This window comes from Molothrus aeneus, chromosome 14 (genome assembly GCF_037042795.1).
Source record: "Molothrus aeneus isolate 106 chromosome 14, BPBGC_Maene_1.0, whole genome shotgun sequence".
Lineage (NCBI taxonomy): Eukaryota > Metazoa > Chordata > Aves > Passeriformes > Icteridae > Molothrus > Molothrus aeneus.
This window is the reverse complement of record NC_089659.1, coordinates 13,020,275-13,039,316: the sequence shown is the minus strand read 5'-3', so window position 1 is coordinate 13,039,316 and position 19,042 is coordinate 13,020,275. Positions and strand designations below refer to the sequence as shown.

The 19,042-nt window shown below is 41.2% G+C and overlaps 1 protein-coding gene across 2 annotated transcripts; it reads right to left on the bottom strand.

Moving 5' to 3' along the window:
• Nucleotides 1-402: 402 nt before the first annotated feature.
• Nucleotides 403-16,510, bottom strand: LOC136562587 (P2R1A-PPP2R2A-interacting phosphatase regulator 1). 2 transcript variants are annotated; one of them, XM_066559512.1, is made up of 10 exons: nt 16,227-16,510; nt 12,901-12,979; nt 8,923-8,979; nt 6,860-6,903; nt 6,726-6,780; nt 6,207-6,299; nt 5,662-5,750; nt 4,961-5,022; nt 3,854-3,950; nt 403-2,722 (listed from the first exon to the last, which is right to left on the bottom strand). In XM_066559512.1, the coding sequence occupies exons 1-10, from the start codon at nt 16,373-16,375 to the stop codon at nt 2,563-2,565; spliced, it is 885 nt and encodes a 294-aa protein (XP_066415609.1). In that variant the 5' UTR covers nt 16,376-16,510; the 3' UTR covers nt 403-2,562. The 2 variants fall into 2 exon arrangements, with proteins under 2 accessions (XP_066415609.1, XP_066415608.1); XM_066559511.1 differs by having other exon boundaries at nt 4,961-5,025; nt 16,227-16,507.
• Between the last annotated feature and the right edge of the window lie 2,532 nt (nt 16,511-19,042).

The window sequence follows — 19,042 nt, the reverse complement described above, 5'->3', positions numbered from 1 at the left end:
GCTTCCCAACAATTTCAATGCAGTTTCTGTTTTGCAAAAGCAGGAAAAGAGCAGATACAGATAAATAACTATTTCACTCTCCTCCAACAGCATTCATTGACCCAGAGAGGCTGTGGACTCCCCATCCCTGGAACTGTTCAAGGCTGGGTTGGACAAGGCTTGGAGCAACCTGGTCTGGTGGAGGTGTCCCTGCCCCTGGCAGGGGTGGAATGAGATGGTTTTTAAGGTCCCTTCCAACCCAACCCATTCCATATTCTGTGGTTAACTGCCCTATTAAAGCAAACCACAAAGGCTCCCCACTTCTTCCCAAGAGTTAAGACCTTCAGTATTTCCCACCAGCAGGCAGAAGCTTCTTTATTTCCCTACAACTTCCTTTAGGTATAAACTAGGGACACATGTAACTCATATTCAAAAGTGTTTAGGTTTATTCTTCTTTATTCCTAGAGTTGTCACAGACCTGCAAGACAGCATTGCATGAGGAAAACAAGGTAAGATTTTCATACCTGCTTGCATGTTAACTAGACTGGGTGGAAGTAAATTACAATTGATATTCTGATTTTAAAAGAAAGCATTTAATCCCAGAAGGAAACAAGAATATGGTTATCTAAAAAAGTGCAGAAACAGCAAAACACATTTATTTTTCCATTTATTGGCACTTATTTGAAAAATAGCATAAATATTCAACAGAAAAGAGACAAGTTGACCCACACTCAGCTATTAAACCCCCCTATACTGATGTGTCTTCTAGCAAAGACTGGAAGAGACACCAGGAGGTTCCTTCTTAAGAAATAAGCAAGATTTAAAAAAAAAAAAAAAAGAGTCTTGCTGTCACCCCAGAAGAGTGGTGACACAGCAACTCTTTGGCACAAACCTGAAACTGCAAAGCCAAATTTTGCCTCAGCAGAGAGAGCAAACAGAGCCCAGCACTCCCGTGTGCCTCTGCCAGGGACAAAGGGCAGCTGGACTCGGGCAGGGGCTGCAACCAGCAGGGTGATTATTACAATAATTTAAGAGGAATGATACCAGAAGTAAACCATGTCGTATGTTAGCTAGAACAGAGTCAGACTATTAAATACATTCTATTTTCTCTCTACAATAAGGACACACAGAAATGGGTCACTGGCCCTCAGGTCGCCAGGTCTTTGCACTCCAAGTCATCCCTTTCTCATTTTGATGGCTGCTGTCAGTCAAAGCTTCATCCATGTGAATCTTTCACAGCAGAGTTCAGGGCAGGTTTTTCTCCTACTTGAGGAAGTTTCCATACTTTTCTCACTTTATGACACACTACAAAGATTTAGTGTTTAAAAATAAAACATTTTGCTTCATTCTTAACCTCTCTGGAGAGAAGGTTGGAAACCACATAGCACAGATGCACAGACATGTACAAAAAGGGACTCAGCTGGGGGAGTTCAGCTGCACAACCCCAGTGAGGGTGTCACTGCAAAATCCCAGACAGCTGTCCATAGGGGGCTCTGCAAATTCTTCCTCCTGGTTGGGGAACTTCAGAGTTGAGATCAGGATGTCTCAACACACCGACTTTTCAAGCATCTCAGATTACCAGATCCAGGCTTCCAATCAGCATCTGAAGTTTTCAACAGCAGAAATGACTTGATGTCATTGTTTGAGGAAGCAACATCAGGAAATTAAATACAGATTAAATATGTTTGATGGCCTAAGGCTGTAAAAAGGCATTCAAGATTCCTCACTGTATCTGTCATATATGAGGACAAATACTGACTTAAAATAATGCATTTCTGAAGTACTAAATACTACAATCTCAGGATTTAATGCATTTTTCCAAATATTGTCACTATTTTTCCCTATTAAAAGACCTTTAACAGAGCATCTACCACTCCTATACATCATCTAAATGGGGAAGAAAAAGAAACAAATGCCAGATACAAAACCCCAGAAGAATGTTCCACACCTAATTTAGATTTAGTCTCAACAGCAGTCATGATCATGAATGAAATCCAACATATAAATTTGACAATTTACCAACTTGTTATTTTCTGACATCCACTGGAACACAGAATTGATTAAGAGCCAATCATAACAGTACACAATAATATTAATAATAATAAATTTCCCCCCTTCAATATTCTCCCTTTCATATGAAGAAGGAAAAAAATATAAAGATCTAACACTCTGGGAATAGAAACAATTAGTAAGCTGCTTCATTGGTTTTAGGCTGAGGACAAATGTGAGTTATCTGCTCCTCCACAGGCAGGGAGGACAGAGGCTGCTGGCAAGCCAAGTCTTCCACAAGCAGGACACAAGTCCAGTGTTTGTAACTCATGCCAAGGAGATCACATCACTGCAAACCTGCCTGCTGACTGACGTGAGCACCCAACGTGTCTGCAGGCCAAATGCTTCTGTACTGTAGTAAATGTCATACAAATCACTAGAAAGGTGAATTCCTCCTCAAGGAACTATTCTGGAAGTTTTCTAGAAGTAATGACATTGCTGGAAGTTCCTATGAGGAACAGAATGGGTCACACACAACAGAAAGTCGGGGCGATATCCGCCTGTATCCCAGTGTCCAGCAGCAGATTCTGCTCCTCAGTTCATTGGTAACTTGGCCATGAGATCCACGGGCAAAAACGGGGATCTGGAGTCAGAGAGTGACACTGGAGAGTCTGTGCTGGTGCCAGCTTCAGCTGGGGAGTCACAGGAGGAGCCTGCACTGCTCCTGTTGTCATCCAGGGTGTGCGAGGACAGACTGAAAACAGAGAGACACCAGGGCTGAGAAACAAGGCACTGGCTCAGGAAAGTGCCCAAAACCAGCCCAAATCACCCCAAAGCCATCCTAAACACACATGTGCAGCTCTGAAGGAGCAGCAAGCCCTGTGATCTGAAATACCCCTGCAGCCACACACAGTCACTTCCAGGCTCACACAGGACACTCTGCCCATGTTCTCCTTTGCTCACCCAAAACAAGGCACAGATCAGAAGTTCCAGATGGAACAATCCACTCCAGCTTTACTCCATCCTCAAAGCCCTGGGCCAAAACAACAGCCTGAGGCCTTTTTGCCATGAGAGCCAATGATAAATTGTCCATCTTCTATGGTACTATGTATTTCACAGGACACAAATTCATAACTACAGCTGATCTGTCATCAGTGTGGCAGCAGAGTGATTTTTTTTAAATTACCATCTCCTACACCAAGAGGCAGCAATTGAAGCCACACTGCTATCCCCACTGTAAACACAGTGTGCAAAAAAGATGTTTTTAAAGTACCTTTAAAACATCTATTTTGCTATTGCTACTCAAAGCTTCTGCATGACTTGTACATCAGCTGAGAGGCAAAAAGACAGAAATACAGTGAACAACCCTTGGCAGTTGTGTGGGCACACCCTATGTATGATTAACCTTTTGACTAAAACACTAAATCAAAATCCCTTGCTACCACCAATCACTACAATTTTTAACAAAGTACTTTTTATCTCCTCCCAGATTCTCTGACCCTCCGGGGAGGGTCAGACAAACTCAAGTTCCTCTGTGACTAAGAACAAGGGAAAAGAAGAAAAGCCCAGTTCACCCAAAAAGCATCAGCACTGACATTTGATTGCAATTTGAATCAGACTCCAAAAGCTGTCATCCATGAGGTGTCTTTTCCTAAACATGCTCAACATCCCATGTTATCAGCCAGGCCTAGAAATTGCAGAATTGAAGGGAACATTGCTGCCTGTTTACTGTGATAATTTCAGTGCTGTAGCATTATGAGGTATCTCTATTAAAAAAAGACAAAAACAAGCACAAAAAACTTCAAGCATTCTCACTGCTGGAAAAAAAGAGATTTGTAATGCTTCTGTTGAAGGGACAATAAAGAGATAAAGAGCAGAGATTTACCATGCCCCAAGGTCCGCCTGATGCGCAGCCTCGGGGGTTAGCATGGTGCTGGATCCTTGGAATAATCTTTTTGGGTGATCTTCCATCTCTGTCACACCTTTGGGAAGAGATACCGAGTGGTAAAAATTACATCTCACCTAAACTAAAATCTGCTTTCAATGTACTTCTACAGAGCAAACAGAATAGAGATTCAAACTTACAATATTTCATATGTTGAACATAGAATTTAGATGCTGAAATTTTAAAGACTGTCTATTTTCTGGAGCCATTTTGTCCAAGCTTCAGTACAGTTTAGTGAATAATTAACTAAGGCTTAGATATCAGATATTTATTCTTCAGTAGTGAAGAATAATCCTTTTGTTTCAGTTTACCCAGCTATCACTTCACTGACCAGCTTCACCAGAGTAGAGAAGCTGAAAATAAGGAAAAGGAACAAGCTCCAGAATTATCACAAAACTTTTCTATTGACTTTGACTTCCAAACACTCTGGAAGAGGAGAGGATAGATATGTGCTTAAAAAGGCTATGACAGAACTCTGATGAAAGTGTTTTAAAAGTTGTCTCAGAGCTAGAGATGTTCTATAACAGAGGTGAAGCTTGAGGATATAAAAATAGGTGCAATAAAATTTTCAGAAGTTAAACTTGAAGGAAAATGCAGAAAGACAGAGAAACATTTCCTAATAAAGCTGTAAGGTGCCTACCAGGCCTGTGCATCAGCTTTGGGTTTTGAAGAGTTATTTTAAATGTACAGTACCTGTGTGCTTCAGTTAACCAGGACTTTCAAAGTTTTCTGTTTAAGTTAAATATACCAATAGTTGTAATTATTGTTTTGTTAAGCAGGCTACATCAGATTTTTTGTCACATCTATATGACCACAGCAATGGGGATCAACTAGAACAAAACAATTATTAGCTTTATGGAATTGAAAGGTTTATGGAATAGTAAAATCTAATTTAATTATTTATCTGTTTCATTATGTGTAATATCTTATATTTCTAGTTACTTTTCGAAGTATCAGCCAACTGGACAGAATTATGAAGAAAGCTATATGAATTATTACATAACTAACAAGTTGGCCTATTGTATTTGCCAAACCCAAATACTGTACCTTTTCTCTTCATTGATCCAAGAACACTTGGTCGAATGCAGTTAATGGGGCTCTGGCTTCTCCTGCTAAAAGAAGACAAATGCTGCACTGAGATCACCATTGAAAGAGAAAGGTTGAAAAAAAGAATCAAAAGATATTCAGGAAACAAACTACTGGGTGGAAACCATTAAGAAAATAGGCATTAAAAAAGCTTATCCAAAAAAAGATCTTTTTTTTCCCCTCTGAAGATAGGCCAGGAAGGACAGAACTGAGCAGGAAATTTTTAATTACATTATTTCACCACTGGGGCAGGCAGTCGAAAAGCTCTCATCCAGGCACTGACAACATCTCAGCTGACAGGCTGAACTGTGAGGGCCTAGTAAAATTTAATTGTATACCCACATCACTCAAAGGAGTAACAAACCCTAAATCTGTTTGTGTTTCCTTTCCCTCAGAATTCAATTACTAAAGATGTGAATGAGAGCAATATAGAGACTACAGTGGGAAGACTGATGCCACAATGCAGCCCATTTCCCAATGCTATGACACGAGGATTTTGACAAATGTTTTACAACACTGTAAAATCTAAACTCTGTATGAATATATGAAACTGTGTTTGTGCTCAGAAATCAATTATGGATGCAACAAATCCTAGTATTTCAAATGCCTACTATGAACAAGCTTTGTTAATTTTCTATCATTGATATGATCTGGTGACTTACCTTGAAAATCTCCTTGTTGGACTTGGGCTGGGACTTGGAGGCAAGCCACTGCTGCTCACCAGACTTTGCAAAGATGGTGAGAAACATTGCTGAGAGGAAAAGAGTTTGTGTTATTATAAATACTCTATCACTCCCATGTGGTAACAGTTGATGCTTCACTGCAGAGAAATAAACAATCCAGTATCAAATTCAGCAGCCAGTCATTGGCTGTACTGAGACATCACTTTTTGCTACTGAGAAAAAAAAATTAAAATTGGACAGATTCCATTTTCATGCAGATGTATTTCACTGTACTCTGGTTAAACAAACTTATTTGGTTTTTATTAACCACAGCATAACAGCTGAACACTCCACAGAAATTCACATCCACAACATAAGCAGCTGGTGTTTTCTGGTTTGGGGTTTTAGGGGGTTTTATTTACTCTCTAGTTTCTTGTTTGCAGCTGAGGTAGAAAGGAGCAGGTGGCTTAATCTTCTGCTACTTATTTGGTTGAATTTATTTAGCTCTACTTAAGATAAAACCATTATTACCACATTTTGCTCACCTTCCCTATTCCTCGTGTAGGTGAAGGAGCTGGAGAAACTGGAACAAAGTCTACTTGCTTTGGTGATAGTGATTTTTCAAAATCATTGTCACTCTGTAAACAGTACACATAATAAATCTCACAAGCAGGTACCTTAACAAGAAAAGGACTGATTGGTGTGAAATCCCAAACTTATCCTCCATCATATCAACAATTATTAGGCAGCCATTTATGAGCTTATGCTTAACAAAACCAAAAAAGCCTTAAACATTACACGGAGAGTATCAGAACATGGAAGAAAATCTGAATAGGCAGACATCCATGCAATTTCCTTTTGACACAGCAGCCCAAGGAACCCACATGTACCTTGAACAGTTGATAATTCTATGTCTTGTTAGTGTGATAAATTGCTGATCAAAAGCAGTACTATGATAACAACCTAACTGTAGGTCAAACTATCAAAGGAAATGTTGACATGAGAGAGTCTCTAGTGTCCTGATACTGATGATAGAAACACAAATTAAAGCATGAATGCATTACCAGGCTCAAGCTCTCCTCCCATGAGTGGCTCATCTGCATTGCTACTTGCACTTCTCTATAAAGAAGAAAAGAAATGTATTGTGCTGGGCCCACAGATGGCTGCAGTGACTGTTCTGCTTTGCCTTAGTGCTCACCTTTCTCGAACGGTTTCTCTGTTCAGCAAATTCATTCCTTCCTCCTAAAAGATTAGCACATGAAAAAGCAAGGTCAAAAAAACCCCCACTTTGTTCCAGCAAATCAGAAAAGCTGTGGTTTCAGTTCCCTTTGGCATGTGGAAAATTTAATTCAACTCAGTCAAGCAACAATAATCTCAAGTTTTCATCCATGGAAAGGAGTGATGAGAGGATGGGAAAGATGTAGCAGGAGAGACCATCATGTAAGAAGTGCTTATGTGAGCTGGTTGTTTCCCAAGCAGCTTTATTTTCATTACTAACCAAGAAGTAGCTACCAAACTGGAGCATCTTTATGCAGTCTTGAGTAATTTCATTTTACAAAGGGGACGCTAGTACAGATAAACCTCAAAAACATGGCTGGATTCTTACCTGACCCTATGGATTGGTGACTAACTAGACACTTGTCAGCATCTCATTTGCAATACACTGCATTGCACACCATGAATTCAGGAGTCAGTGAGGGTTTTTTTCTTAAAAAAACTCCATAAAATATTAAAATGGATCAAATATATAAAATTAAACTAAACATTAACACCAAGTACAAACATGACTCAATCTCCTCTTAGGCAGACACCATTCCTTAAAATGAACTGAATGCTACCCAGTTTGTTCAGTGAATGAGTAGGTTCCCTAATTCAAAGTAAAAGTTCAAGTAAACATCTTCACAATCCTCATCATAAGTAGGAGGAGTCTAACTTCTTCACGTGTGTGATAATTTGCACAGATTTGAAAGAGATCAGAAGTGAATCACACAGGTTCTCAGTGAGTATACAGGACATGGAATTAATTCCAACTAGTGAATCTAAAGCTCAAACACAAATGAGGAAATTACACTATTTGCTTCAATAAATGAACAACATAAACATGAATGCAGAAACATTTTCCAGAAGATTGAATTATCAAGTTTTACTTCAGGTAATAGAGCAGAGCCACAAGAGTTCATTCCTTTGCTCTCAGCATATTTCTCATTATATCTCCCTGCTCACTGCAGGGGGGTTGGACCAGATGACCTTTAAAGGTCTCTTTCAACCCAAACTAATTTATGATTCTATGATATTTACATATTAGTCCTAAGCATTTTTATATTGATAAAAAGAGCTGCACAACAGACCTGAGTGCTTCAGAATCTACTCAAGCTAGTGAATTATTTACATAATGAAAGCAAGCAGTTATTTTCTTCAGGATTACTGTGCAACTACCTTAAATAACCGAGGTAGGAAGCAGAAGTGCCTTCCACCACTCAGGCACCATACCCTAAAAATGCTGCCTGAAGCATTAAATTGTTTTCTTAACTTTTGACCCTGTAAAAATCAAGCCTGTCCATTGAAAACTAGCCAGCTAAAAAAAAATTTTAAAAAAAATTAAGAATCTTCAAGCCAATTTTATAACCATTCTACTACCAAAAAGTGGAGATATAAAATGAAGGAGACACAAGAGTTGGAGGTTGTTGATTTTAAAGCTGGAGTCTTCAGCCTGTGGTGTGCTGGCTGGGAGCAGAGCTATTTGAGCCTGCTCAGATATTCCCCACACCACCCCCCCTCCTGAGTGTTTGCTCTGCTGCCCTTCCCCCTCCGTTCCTGCTGTGACAGCACAAGTACAGGGATCTGGATAAGAAAATTATACAGATGAAAAATAGCCCAGCCAGAAGAGTACAGACTATTTTTCAGCCAGAGTGCTTCCTTATCCTGCTCATTTTCTGGCTGCACAAGAGTCTTGTGCCAATACAAGTTAAGGAACACTTTGTTATTGGCCCCGAATATTTATGCTGGCACTGCTGCCAAAAACTTGGTGAAACTTTACCCTAAGGGTTTACATTAAAGGTTTCCTTTCTAAAATGTCCATTTTAAGAATCCTCTCTCTGCTTAAATCTCCTCCTTGCTGTAAGATGCATTTTGCTTCATGAAATGTGGAACTGGGCAGGCAGTTTGAAAATGGAATCTACAGCCAGTTGAAGGACATTAAACACTGACTGCAAAAAACCCCAGTCACCTATAGAAAACTCATTTAGAAGAATCTGTGCTTACTTGTTTGATTTGATGAAGACGGCTGCTAGGAATACGGACAGGAGACGATGGCACAAACTGCAAAACAAAGTCACACACAATTGAAAGTACAGCAGAAGGGAGGAAAGGTGCCACAGAAATGTCAGTAAACTAGTGTTGCCCCAAACTAAAATTTAAAAACTGATTAAAAAAAAAACCCATATCACTTATAACATTCTCAGTGTATAAATAACCTACATTACTTGCAAGAATGTTGCATTCTTGCATGTTAACATGCATTCTTGCATGTTAATATGTATTTCCACATTATACTGCTTTGTAAGCTCACAGATGCTAATTGGTATCAGCCTGGCTTCCATTCCATTTCCAGGCAACTAGAACTGACAGCTTTCCCCACAGAATGGAGCTGCTTTTCACTAGCACACTGTTACCCCTAGTATATATGTTGGCATATATATATTTTCCTTTATGTGACTCAGAATATTTATTTGCATTTAAGTGGTCCAGAAAGCTCCCCAATAGATCCCTTGAAATACAAAGCCAAAACAACAAATTGTACAAAAAGGTTCCTGGATTGTTGTCTGCTTATAAATGAGTACTTTGACAGGTGAAAAAAATCAGCTATTAGAAGGCTAACAAAGAGTTAAACACTTTCTTTATGGTTTCTCAAGAGCTTCACCAATTTGGGTGAAATCAGAGAAGACGTCACTAAAAATGGTCTTCTGTTAATGCTGACAGTTTTGCACCAAGATCTCACTGGAATGCTATGATCTAAAACTGCACACCCAAAACCGAGTAATTTAAAGTGATTATTTTCTCAAAATATCATTTTCTTTCATAAATTTCCCACCTCTCACATTGTCAGCCCTCAGTTTATTTATGTCATAGCCATTCAGGGAACAAAAATTCTAAACTGAAGCCTTGAATAGAGGTTTAACCTCTCTGTAAGATGAGAATCCTTCCAAAAAATAAGGTGTCTTTTCAAAATGGATGTGTTCAGTAAGTAAGGCTTGCATTATTATAGGTGTTTTTATACTTCATTCATTATAAGGCTTCATCTGCTTCACAAAACATTACTGGAGCTCTTCATCATGCTGAGGCTGGAGACATTCAGTTAACTGTTACTGCACCATCTTCTAATCAGTGCCATGGAGAATACAAGGATTTTGCTGCCTGACAGGGTAAGTTAGCACAGACTATTAATGCTTCATACATCCAGAACCCTCCTTCTAAAAAAACAAACACGAAGACATCACACCCTGCTTCTCACAAAAGAATTCAGCCTATCAGGCTCACACAGAGGATGACTAACATTTCTGCCAGAATTTAGTCATCATAATACATAAGACTAAAGTCTAACAACTATAATATCTTGATTTGCTACTTTTAAGGTCCAGTTTAGGTCAGCTTTTCTATTATACTGGGTTCCCAAAAATCCTGTGCACCTAATAAAAATTCCTCCAAGCTGCACCAGCCAATGCAGACCTTGAGTTGACCTTGATTCTCACACACAGAAAAGGATTTGGACAATAGTGCATTCCTGCCTATTCACTCTGTCATTCCACACTAGAAATGCATTTGTTCCACTCATTATATTCTAATATTATGACTGTGATCCACATACTTTAAGGTTTGACATTAATAGAATATGTAAAAAAACAGTGGCTTGCAGTATAAAACAAAAAATATAAAAAGACAATGAAGTGTTCCTCTGCAGGGTCTGATGCACTAACACAGCTCTGAGGATCCTACATCTTGTTTCCAACAGGTCATCATCCTTGCTTTGTCAGTGTGTAAAACTCACTTTTGCTCTGTTTGCATCCTTTGATTTAATTCTTGTGGAAAGAAAGCTCTGTCACTTTCAAAGGATACTTGCTAAACTGAACCCATATATTAAAATTATGCTACTCAAATCCCCATTGCTTTAAGAGAGCAAAAAGCTTACTAAAAACATTACAAACTATTATACTTTAACCTTTCCCCCAATACAATGTGTCAGATCCTGTGCTCCAGAGCAGGTAAAGTTCCAGCAGTGCCAGGCTGGCAGGAGCCACTGCCCAGGTGAGCAGGGACTGCCCCAGTGCCTGTGCCCTGCCCTGCAGTGCCCTCTGCCTCCTGCAGCACAGCCACTTGAACCCAGCAGGGAAAATACCCAGATTAAAAAAAAAAAAAATTAGAAAAAATTTAACATCAGCTTCTGCTGAAATAGCACCTAAATATCTAACCACAGACTCAACTGCTCTGCTTAAGCAACAAAACAAAAACCCCAGCCGTGCAAAACAAATCAAAAAAACATCAAAACATTTACTCATTGGTATCTCCTGGAAGAAAATAAACTGCAGATACTGCAGAGCCTGGTTAACCCTTCCTTGGCAATTACATGTAGTGTCAGAAAACTGCAGATCAAGCCCCAGCCCAAATGGCAGCACTGCCCTTGCAGCCATCATTATAAACCAGCTGAAGTCTGAGACTTGGAGAAGCTGCTCAAAACCAGATTGTGGAATTCAGCTGAGCAACTGGGACAGCACTGAAGCTGGAGCTGATGGTGTATGAGCTCCAGTTACCAGAGATTTTAGCAACTCCTGTTGTTCCCCTGACAGGGAACACCACACAGATTAGACAAACACTAATCAACTTTTTTTCTATGAAGTTTAACAGAATATAAAATTTAAGCTGTATTTGTAATACTTGTAATAAGAAGTTTCAATTGCTTACTGAATCTTTTAACCCTCTTACAGTTTACACTGCAGTAAACCTTGGATTAGGTTTCTTAAATACAAAGAAGAGGGTTTTGAAATACACTTTATCATCTTCTTATGTAAAATTTAACTTACAAAATTAGATGTGATCTAGCTCCTTAGAATATCTCTAACATCATAAAACTAAATGTACTTCTTTGCTATAGGAGGAATATCAGGGAAGGTTGCTTAGGGTCCTTGATGCTGAAAGTTTAATTCTATACAAAATCATTTATCTGTGGATGATCCTGGTTTAAGACCACAGAAGGACAAGAATCTAAGATTCTTTCCAATTCCATCCTCCCTGCCATATTCAACAGAACCATAACCCAGATCAAAACTCAAAGGAGCATTTCAAAGCAGACAAGGCACTGATCTAGCAGTCAGTGGGGAACTTGATTTTCATGTAAGTAAAATTTCATGTATTTTTGCTAGCACCTGGTCAGCTGGGACTGAAGAAGAAGGACACTTTTTAATAACATTAGTGTGAGGGGACGGGTTAGGAGCATCATCCCATGAAGATGGAAACACTGGTTAAGTCCAGAAGACTGCAACACTTATGAGGGGCAGGCAGAAGAGCAGCCCATCAGTGAATTAGCTCCTGCTTCCCAGCAAGTTCTGGGCAAGGCATCCTGAATTAGCATCTTTTTAGCCCATCAAGTGAGGATCTTCAGGAATAAACACAATAAACTGAGCTTTTGCCTTTGTTTTTCTCTGCTCTTGCCTGACCACAAGCCCAAACTGATTTATACTAAGTTGCTGTCCTAAAAATATGAAGAAAGAGACTTGATTAAGAAATCTTGACCATAACACTTTCTTTCAGTTTTTTCATCCCAGCAGGAGAAAGGCTTTTTCATCCATCTTTTCTTATACATAACTATTCTGGTTCTGTTACAGATGCAACCTTGCTGAAGTATTTGTCTGCACTTTTTTTCTTAAGCATCAGAAATCATTTAAGACATTGACTACTGTTAACAGTACAGTTATATAATTTGTTTTCTTACCAAGCTACCTTTCTTACTCTACTTGGAGCATCTATTTTACAAGCAAAGTTATGATCACAATGAAATACAATCATTCTCCAAACCCAATGATCTACAAGTAACATTTCATTGCAGCTACAGCATATTAATGTCACAGTCTAGAGCCTTGTTTCTGAAAGCAGCGTGGTATTGGTTTCCCAGACTGCAGTCTAGTTTTGTTTATTGCTGTTTGCACACTTCTGCCTGGCAGCTGTGGGGTGGTGCAGGAGTTTCCTTACCAGGCTGTGCCGATTCATCACCGTGGTGCTGTTCCTGCGGGTGCGCAGGACGCTGCCCTGGAACACCTGGGAATTATCACTGCAAAAAGAAAAACCCGTCAGTGCCAAAGGCATTTCCTCCCTAGCAAAGAGCCCCTCTTCACACCAGCTCCCTTCCAAGGGCTGTGACAGCTCTCCTGTGGAGACAAAGCACCCCAGAGACAGGTAGGTGAGAACTCTTTCAGCTTGTTGGCAGAGAGTGCAAATCAACTCGTTCATCCTCCAATTCCCACCTACTTCAATTAATGATTTCAATTAATCATTTTGTGTCTTCAGAATAATTGAAGAATTGTTTAGACTGTGGGGATTTATTATGTTTGGAATGGCTGCTGCTTGTATATTGCTTCAAATGTCATTCAACAGAACAAATGTATCAATGGCTTGTAAGCAGTAACTGAAACAAGCTTAAATACCACAGATAAAACAGAATTAAAAAATACAGCATCTTGAAAAATCTTATCACCACAAACATTTAATATCTTCTGAACATTTTTCCAGCAGAAGTTAAATTAAACTTACAGTAAACCCAGTTTTTAAGGCCCCACAGCAGCATACCATTGAAATGGTATAGGATTATTTATCTGACACAAAATGAACTTCTTTCTCAAGGCAATTTCAGTTCTATTGATTCCTAAAGCAAGTTTTACTGGTCATGTCATCACCAATGTTATCAACAGCCAATGATCAGCACTTAATGAATGTGACTGCAGAAATAAACTTTTTTTTCTAGCAACCATAAAAAAATGTTGAGCCACAACCCTACAGTCCCCCTGCCCAAAAATCAATGAGGAACTGCAAAGGTGAACAAATCCAAATGTAAGACTGTAATAAGATTCAAATTACAAGAATTCACATTGACATTGTATCTTTTTGTTTCAGCTGCTAACTTGGGATGAACAAAAGCCCCCCAAAATAAAATTTCTTTAAAACTAACCTGACCAACAGCACTACCTTGCTGTAAGGAGTGATAATCCTACTGCACTTTCATGACACACCATTGTCAGAATCCTCTAGTTTAAAACACACCAGTTAGACACATAAGTTTTAGACAGCTTTTAGGTAGCTGTAAATAAAAAACAAATAAAGCTTATACTGTGAAACAGAAGCCAACAGCAACTGGCATAAGCACTGTACTTTCTGCCAAGAAAAATGCATAGACTCTCCTTCTCCAAAATGTCAAGTACATAGGATCAGACATAATTTCCAATTTTCCAAGAAGTTTCACTCAGCTCACGCCCGAGAGATCAAGCAGCTGCCATTTGTCAGAGGTGGAAGAGGAGAAGCTGAAGGGAACCATGACATGATGTTTAGAGATGAGTTTTGGCTGAGGCCACCAGCCACAATTCCTTTCAGTGTAAGTGCACTGGTTGGCATGCAAACACAGGACAAACAGCTCATCCTGAAATCCAGGGTCTGAGTCAAGGAAACAGGTTGGAACAATCCTGTCCCACATTACCACAGCCTGAGTCCAATACTCAGTGCTAACTAGCAAAGAGGGAGAGAAAAAAGACCTACAAATAATCCTATCTTTAATCTCCCTTGCAAAAACACCAGGACTGGTCAGATCTCAGATTTACTTTCACAGAAAACTACAGTTCCCATGAAAAATCAATTTTATTTGGCACAAAAACAAGAGTTAAAAGTTCTGTGAAATGTAAATTTTGTGATCTAAAATATTCCACTTATAACTGTTCTCTGGATCTATGGCAACTCATTTTCCAAATTCCCTACTAAAAAATGAAGAAGTCAAAACAAGAGGCAGAGGAGAAAAAGCAAGCTGTGTAAGAGCAAGAGCTTTTGTTTCAGTTTACCCAACAAAGCCATTCTGGGAAAAACTGAAGTTTCTTGCCAAGAGCTGCAATCTTGCAAAAACAGTATTCTGGTGGAAAATTCCAAACTAACAGGCAAACCACTGCAACCACCTCAGATTAGTCCAATGGCATTTCAGCTTTATTTGTATGAACACCTAACCCATAGTGTATGCACAGTGCCAAGGAAAGAGCTCAGGCTTATCCTTCTATCTGCCCAAACCATGGACTAACTAATTTGTTCGGGTTTTTTTTTTAAAGACAAGGGTCTTACAATTTCCAATTTATAAAAGGCTGAGATTATAAAAATGTCTTGTCTCAGTTACTCAATTCGTTTACCTGCTCAGAAACCTCCCAGGGGAGAGCTGCCATACACAACCCTTCCATACTGCATCAAAATGTAAAATGGGACTTGTTTCATTGTGATTATGTAAACGAATCAAAATTACATTCACTTAACATTAAATCACGATAGAATAAAAAGTAGTATTTCATCTGAACTGTCAGACACTGTTAACCATTTTGGTAAAAGAGGTGTGTGAGATTTGCTAATCTCTTGATTCCCAGTTCCTTACAGAAACAGAAAAGGAAAAAAATCAATCCACCAGGAAGTACTTATCATTTAATATACTACAGTTTATGAAACTTATTGTCAATATGCTCTCCCCAAAATGCAGACATGCCACTAACAGCAGCAGCACATGGACCACCTCACAGCTGGATGGAAGCCTCATCATGTAGCAGATGGGGCATCTCCCAACTTCTCAACAGCCCAGAGGAGACAAGCAACAGCCCTTTGGGTTATAAACTTACCCAAACAAAACTGTACAAGAAACCCTACCTGTCTGAAAGCTTTCACCCGCCCTTGCCTGCCACTGCCACTCTCTGTCCTGTCGGCTGAAGAGAGCCAGAGCTGGCAAACACCCAACCCTCCTGCAAAAGGACCTGCCACAGGCTGGTGGCAACATCCACGCACAACTGTCCCCACAGCACACGGTATTTCTCCGGTAATGCATACTACAGAAATTAGTACCAGCCAGGAAAATTCCTGGCCACCTGACACACTGCTGTACACTAAATGCAAAACTTACGTCAAGGTCCCGTGAAATTACCTTCCTGACCAAATTTGCCTGATTGTTCCGAAAGCATTTACTGTTGTAATGATACACAGAGCAGTGATTTATTTTGTTCAGACCCGATCATCGCGATTGTTATTCCATGCATAAGAACAGCCAAACTCTGACGTTGCGGACGGTGTTCTGCAACACACAGCAGCCCTTGGTGAAAACAAAGCGTTTCAGTAAAACCAAAGCACGTCTTCCCGGGCTTCCTCGCACCCCTCCATACGTTGGTATGTGCCCTAAATCCCTCCCAGCCCCGGGACAGCGCTCAGGATCCCGCTTTTCCCCGTGCCGCCGCGGAGCATCCCCGGAGCCCCCGCACGGCCGGGCCGGGCCGGGAGCCCCCCGGGCCCCTCACCTGAGCCCGTGGATGAGCGGGGCGCTGTTCGACCGCCTCAGGCCGCCGCCGTCGCCCGGGGCCGCGGCGCTCCCCGGCGGCAGCTCCAGGTCCAGCTCCATCTTCTCCTGAGCCATCGCGGCGGCTCCGGCTCCTCCCGCTCCGCCCATCCGCGGCCTCAAGCCGCCGCTGCCCCGGCCCTGCCGAGCCCGCGGGCGGGGGGGCTGCCGCAGCAGCGAGGCCGCATCCCGGGGCTCCGGGGGCGGCCTGTGCCCGCTGTTCCCGCTGATTCCCGCAGCCCCCGCGGCCCCGCGGGCCCCGGGCCGCTCTCCCCGCCCGGCCCCAGCGCAGGCGGGCCCGGCCTCAGGGCGCAGGCGCAGCGCTCGGGCCGCGGCCGCTCGGGCACGGCTCCGTGAGGGGACAGACGTGAGGGGAGCGGTGCGCGCTCGTCCTGCGGAGCTCTCCGGCCAGGGGGCACGGCGCTGATCGGACCGGAGCGTGCTCGTCCTGCGGAGCTCTCCGGCTAAGGGACACCGCTCTGATCGGAGCGCAGCGAAAATTCCGCTTCTGAGCTCGTAGCGAGATGTTCTCGCTCGCAGAAATACCAGCGGGTGGTTCTGTGCAGGACCAGGCAGCTCGAGGAATAAAGAATAAAACCAAACGTGCTACGTGTGGCCCTAGTTTATACCTAGGTTGTGGTGAAATAGGTTGGAAGGGCAGTGCCACACTGGCTGGTGGACAGTGCTGAGGCTCCTAACTCTTGGAAAGAAGTGGGGAATCTGGTTTGCCTTAATAGGTCATTAACCGTAGAATCATGGAATGGTTTGGATTGGAAGGGACCTTAAAAACCATTTTGATCCATCCCCTGCCATGGGCAGGGACACCTTCCACCATCCCATGTGTCTCCAAGCCCTGTCCAACCCAGCCTTGGACACTTCCAGGGACAACTTCCTCCTAACATCCAGTCTAAACCCACTTGCTTTTGATTTGAAGCCATTCCCCCTTGTCCTGTCAGTCCAGGCCCTTGCAAATAATCTCTCTCCATCTTTCTTGTAAATTTCCTTCAAGTACCTGAAGGCCACAATTAGGTCATCCCAAAGCTTCTCCGGTTTGAACAATCCCAATTGTCCCAGCCTTTCCTCAGGAGCGGAGCTCCATCTCTTCATCTGTTTATAGTGAGAGTTTCAGGCAGTTTTTAGGAACAGAAATAACCAGAGAAAGAGGGTAGATTATAGAAAGCTAAAACATTTTTTTCATGGGCTCCATGCTTACTAATTTATCTAAGGCTGATGGTATTTTGTGACTGTGGCTGTGTTTATTTCACCCACAGGGGTATTTCCCTGACACTATTAAATACCCCCACAACATCACCCACTTCATGCCCACCAGTCCCTCTGTATCACTGTACTCACGTATCTCATTCTTTCAGTCTCTGCTGCCCCACTATGAATATCCATCCCTCGCCCTCCCAAGGCTCTTTTTAATATGTTCTCTCCCTTCTTAACCCCTCTTGCCATGGTGTTATCTAACTCAACAACTTGTGATTTCCTCATTTCCATAGTTCTGTTCCACAGTACAATTTTCCCTTTCCCTCATTACCCTCCTCAGCCCTTTGAGGGTCACCCTGATAGTCCCCACTTTTCTTTGGACATATATTCCCATTAAAGTTCTCTTGGCTACAGTAAATCCTGGTCAGACAGCAGGACGATGTGCCTGCCTGGCACTGGAAAATTTGAGAACATGGAGCAGATGATTTTGAGCTCTCAGCCACATTTTGGATATTGTTGGTTTTTTCCTTAACAGTATCCTGGTGCATGGCATTTGAAGCTGTTTGCTGCCCTTAGTGGCAAGGACATAATATAATATCTCCACAATAAAAATAAATAGCAAAATCCACATAGTTTAGTGCTGTAGTCAGATCCTGCAGGTGGCTTTTGTATTAAGAGAACGAGCATATTTGTGAGTAGATTTCCATTCGGAACTAGAAGTTTTGCTAGGAACTTTCACCTGAATTGCCTTTTAGGCAATTCTAGCCATGGAAAATGAAGGTATGGAAGCTGTTCCAAGCTGTGACATGCTTGTGCTGAAGCACCAGACAAGGATTTTGGTGTAGGTTCTGTAAAAGTGTTGTATTGCTTTTAGAGAATGGTGGCAGCAAAAGGTGATTAACAGTCTATTCCTTTCACAGCTGCAGATCCTAATTTTCCAATGAATCAGACTGGTCACAATTATTAGAGATTAGGTTAAATTATTTGCATATTTACATTCTCAGTCTTTGCAGGAGATGGCAATTCTGTACCACCTCACAGAAGGGTGTCATTATTGGCTGTGGTAGGCCATAGTGTAAGGGGCACAGGACTGTAAAAGGTATTTCTCCTCTGTAGTAATACAAGATAAGGATTTTTTCTCTGGGTTTTTCAATATAAATACATATTAAAAAATCCTTTAAATATTTTATATACAATCTTGTGGGTCTTTTAACTCCATGCATCTTTGTGCATGTCAGCACAAAGTTCTTCATTAATAGTATCATTTTAGTGAAAGAAATGTAAGCATCAACAACAGTTGATGAGACACAGTCTCCAAACACAGAAAAATGGAATATGCTTGAGTCAGTCTTGATTAACAAAAAAGGCAAGGAGGTACTATAATAAATATTAAGGTACAGAAATAAGAGTTGTAATCAGTTATCTAGAAGCATCTACCCTCAACTGTTTGAGAGAATAATTCATCTAGGTGTATTCCCAACTAAGGTAGTTGAAATGTTGAAAAACCCTAACTTTTCTATCTTAACAGTTTCAACACCTAGCACTCTGGCAAAGAACTGTTTTATCCAG

Bases quoted from the DNA above. Each gene is read 5' to 3' on its own strand.
- LOC136562587 (XM_066559511.1), bottom strand. From the start codon at position 16,375: ATGGGCGGAGCGGGAGGAGCCGGAGCCGCCGCGATGGCTCAGGAGAAG. The intron at 6,781-6,859 runs GTGAGCACTAAG...TCTTCTTTATAG, and splicing joins AGAGAAACCGTTCGAGAAAG to AGAAGTGCAAGTAGCAATGC. The intron at 5,751-6,206 runs GTGAGCAAAATG...TTTTCCTCTCAG, and splicing joins CTACACGAGGAATAGGGAAG to CAATGTTTCTCACCATCTTT.